The 3,928-nt window shown below is 48.5% G+C and overlaps 1 protein-coding gene across 1 annotated transcript; it reads right to left on the reverse strand.

The window, feature by feature from the left end:
* Positions 1-246: 246 nt before the first annotated feature.
* Positions 247-2,654, reverse strand: NRSN2 (neurensin 2). Its single transcript, XM_006881411.1, has 2 exons — positions 2,469-2,654; positions 247-672 (listed from the first exon to the last, which is right to left on the reverse strand). Exons 1-2 carry the CDS (start codon positions 2,652-2,654, stop codon positions 247-249), a joined length of 612 nt encoding a protein of 203 aa, XP_006881473.1.
* Between the last annotated feature and the right edge of the window lie 1,274 nt (positions 2,655-3,928).

Genomic DNA, 3,928 nt, shown 5'->3' on the forward strand with positions numbered 1-3,928 from the left:
TCCAGTTCCCTGTGGGGCTCTGGAAAGTGAGGTGCAAACTTTTAAGATGATTTAGGATGAGCTATGGCCCTCCCCATGGGGAAGGATCAGAAGAATTTGAACTCTTATTTTCTGACCTAGAGTGGTGCCTCTTGGGAGCTTAGATGAAAGAGACTTTGCTGAAAGGAAGAAGCTGGAGTGACAATGAGAGGGGAGAAGAAAGAGCCCAGCCCCCAGGCTCAGCTCCCTCTCCAGCCAATGGACAGCTCAGGAGTCCCGCTTGGGCTGAATGGTCTGCACCGAGGATTCCCCAAAGGGACTTGTGGGCGGTGAGAGCCACGACTGGCTGCTGACGTCACGGAACATGGGGGACAGCTGCTGCTCTGTCTCGCCCCCAAAGACTTCCACATGGCTGTCTGCTTCAGTGTCCACATGCTCTGCCTTGGGGTTCTGGCTCAGCCAGCTGGTCAGTGCCCAGAACAGGCAACTGGCCAGCAGGACTCCAGCCGCAGCACAGAGCACGGTGCCTGCCAGGCGGCAGGTGCCCAGAGCCTGGTTGTAGTCAGCTGCTCTCTGATCCAACACCAGGAACTCGCCCTCGCCGATGCCCTCCAGCTTGGGGGGTACCGCGTAGCCAGTGGTCAGGGCCGCCACTCCCAGCAGCAGAAGCAGGGTCCCTGAGGATAAGCTGATCTGGAGAGAGACAGGCCAGGAAACAGAATGAGGGTCAGCCATGGAATCCCTGGGGATCCTGATGGGATTTAAACGTCACCTCTTGGTCCAGCCTTAAGATCACAGAACACATCTGCCGGGGTCTGATGGGACACAAGTGGTCACATTCTAGAATCTTGAAGTTTCTTGATTAACTTCCTTCCTAGTTCCCACCCAGAGGTGGATTTCTCCTGCCAACCTCAAGTTCCGTCTTGTATTATTTAGATCCCATCTTGTCCACTCTCTTCCTCTCTGTCAGGCCCCCAGCTTTGTATTCAGGTAGATACCATGCCCATTCCTAAGCACACACACCTAAGTGTATGATTTGGCATGTATTTTGGTTCCTGTATAAGCGATGAGAAGCCCTCGTGGAAAAGTGGCCAGTTGCTAATCAGAAATTCTGCAATTTGGACCCGCCAGCCACGCCACAGGAGAAAGATATGACTGGCAGCTTCCATAAAGATTTACAGCTTTAGGCTAGCTCTGGTGGCGTAGTGGCAAGAAGCTGCACTGCAATCCCAGAGGTGCGCGGTTCGAATCCACCAGATGCTTTGCTGGAGAAGGAGGGGCAATCTCCTCCTGTACCAGTCAGATCTGATTTGACAGTACACACACAAAAATAATACATTTTAAAAAATATTTACAGCTTTACAAACACTATGAGGCAGTTCTACTCTGTGGAAATCCACTGTGAGCTGAAGCCGTCCCCCCATGGCAGTTTTGAGGGTGTTTTTAGACAAGCGATGTCTGATAGGCCTGTGAGAACAGGACTGTGTCTGGCTCACAATGTGTCCCCTAGCAAGGAGGTAAAAGCACAGAACAGCAGCTGGATAAATGTTTGCTGGATTATTGAAGGGACCTTAGCTAGGAATGTCTTAAGTTCATTAGAAAGAGAAGAGCGTGCCTTCTTAAATCCCATGTCCCCAAGAAACTAGTATGGTGCCTTACAACGAGAGGATGCTCACAAATTTTCATCACGTTCTGACCTCTCCCTGGAAGTCTTCCCTGATCTTCCAGGCACCAAGACCATTTCCTCTCCCAGTAACCCCTGCACACATGGTCTGAGATTGTGCCGGCTGGTACCTCATCTGGAGAATCGTACGCCTCTATCTCTCTGCAGTGTTGGGTAAAGGGCTATATCCATGCTAGGGAATCACCTCACTGTTCCTCTACATCTTTAGCCATGTGTCTCCCTCCACCCAGGCCTGACCATTCTCCCTGGCACCAGTGTGTCCCATCGCTGAGCCTGGCCATTGGTCAGGACCAAAAAAGCATGGTCTATTTTCAAAAGGAACTTTGACTTTCTTTGGGTGGTGTGTGGAGGTCTAGAGAGAAGGGGTGCTCTCCTGGGAGCTAGGTTAGGGAAATTGGGTCTCTGCCATCTACACTGCTTTCAGCGCACTTTCCCTTTCAATCAACAGTCCTCTAAGAACATGTCAGATGTGCTTAAAGCTGAGAGTGGCCCATAGGGAGGTATATAGCATGAGCAGCCTGAAAACTAAGGGAAACTTTGAGAAGTCTTCATTGTGATGGTTTGAACTGCTGGATCAAACTTTGCCTGAAGTCATCCAATCTCTGGCCTCTTTTGTTAAATGAGCATACTTTCCCTTTATTGTGTAAACTCATTTGAATTGGATTTTCTGCTGTTTGACCATGCAAGACTCCTAACTGGGCTACCATTACTTTTCTTTCAGATCCCTAAACTTCAGTTCAATCCCATCTTCTGTGTGAAGCTGCAGGACATCACAGGAGTTGCTCCTCCCCTCCTCCAGCCTTACCTTCCAGCACAATGAGGGCCAGGGTCGTCGGGAGCACAGGATTGGGGGCCCTTCGAAGTCATCGCTCAGGGCTGTTCCCGCACAGTCCTCATAGAAGAGATGGATATAGGAGCGAACCCCATACCATTTCCCATCTTCCACGTTGGGGCCGCGGCTGCAGCTACACGGAGGGTCACAACTCGACATGGTGGACTCCTGGGGGCAGCTGACATAAGTAGGGGTCAGTGGGAGCACGTCATGATAGCCACATTGAATCTCTGTGCACCACTCACTTCTCTCATTTCCAAACACCCACCCCCAACAGCACAGCCTGGCCTTCTAGAACCTTGATCTATTTAAGTACACTGTGAATGAGGCAACGTATTGAAGTGCCTAGTCCCTGACAATTAGATGTGGCTCTCAAATATTCCCCTATAGAAACTCACAGCATACACAATAACACACACACACTCACACACCTGTGCATGGGGATCACATAGCACAACCAAGGACACATCCAGACAGACATTGCTATTGTAATTCGGTGCGGTTGAGTTGATTACAACTAACTCACAGCGACTCTCTGAACTGATTGGAGTCGTGGCAACGATATTGTCGTTGAGTCACAATTAACTCAGAGATGATCTTCCTGCTGATTTTTAGAGGCTGCAAATTGCACAAGAGGAGACTGTCCTCCTCCCTCGGAACAGCTGGTGGAGGCACACTGCCTGCCTTTGAGTTGGCAGAGAATCTCCTCAACCATTAGGTCGCCAGAGCAATTATGTTGTTAGGTGCCGTCAAGTTGAGTACAACTCATAGCAACCCTATAAACAACCAACCCAACCTGAACTCCGTCCTCTCCTGTGCCATTCTCACCACCTCTGAAAGACTCCAGCCCATTGCTGAAGTCACTGTGTCAATTCATCTCATCGGAGGTTTTCCTCTCCTTCGCTGACCTCCCCCCATCTTTCCGAACATGTTCAAAGTGTGAAAGAAGGCACTTTGCCATCTTTGTCTCTAAGGAGCACTCCGGTAGCACCCTCTCTAAAACATATCTGTTTGTTCTTTTGGCAGTCTATGGAATAGTCAGTATCCTTTCTCCAGCACCACAACTCAAAGGCATCCATTCTTCTGCCATTCTTATTCAATGCATGTTGATGCTGCTAGAATAATTTGGATAGGGATATTAAGAAGAATAATTTGCACTGGAGATATCAAGAATGATTGCATTATTTGAAGACTGTAATCAAGGTCACAAGTTCATAGGTGTAGGAATTGCTGAACCGGCATATGTTTTGTGTAGATTTTCATCACAATAAAAAAAGTTGGGGAGATATGCACATCCAAAAACTTCTCCAGTAGGGTAAAAAGGCTGGGAAAAAGTATTCGGTAATACCATATCAGATAAGGAACTTATATCCAGAATTTATGAAATACTTGAGCACCACAACAAGATAAAGGTAAATAATCCAATAGAAAAA

This window comes from Elephantulus edwardii, unplaced genomic scaffold (assembly GCF_000299155.1).
Source record: "Elephantulus edwardii isolate Elephantulus edwardi_28Jun2011 unplaced genomic scaffold, EleEdw1.0 scaffold00015, whole genome shotgun sequence".
Taxonomy (NCBI): domain Eukaryota; kingdom Metazoa; phylum Chordata; class Mammalia; order Macroscelidea; family Macroscelididae; genus Elephantulus; species Elephantulus edwardii.

Bases quoted from the DNA above. Each gene is read 5' to 3' on its own strand.
- NRSN2 (XM_006881411.1), bottom strand. From the start codon at position 2,654: ATGTCGAGTTGTGACCCTCCGTGTAGCTGCAGCCGCGGCCCCAACGTG. The intron at 673-2,468 runs GTAAGGCTGGAG...GTCTCTCTCCAG, and splicing joins GGCCCTCATTGTGCTGGAAG to ATCAGCTTATCCTCAGGGAC.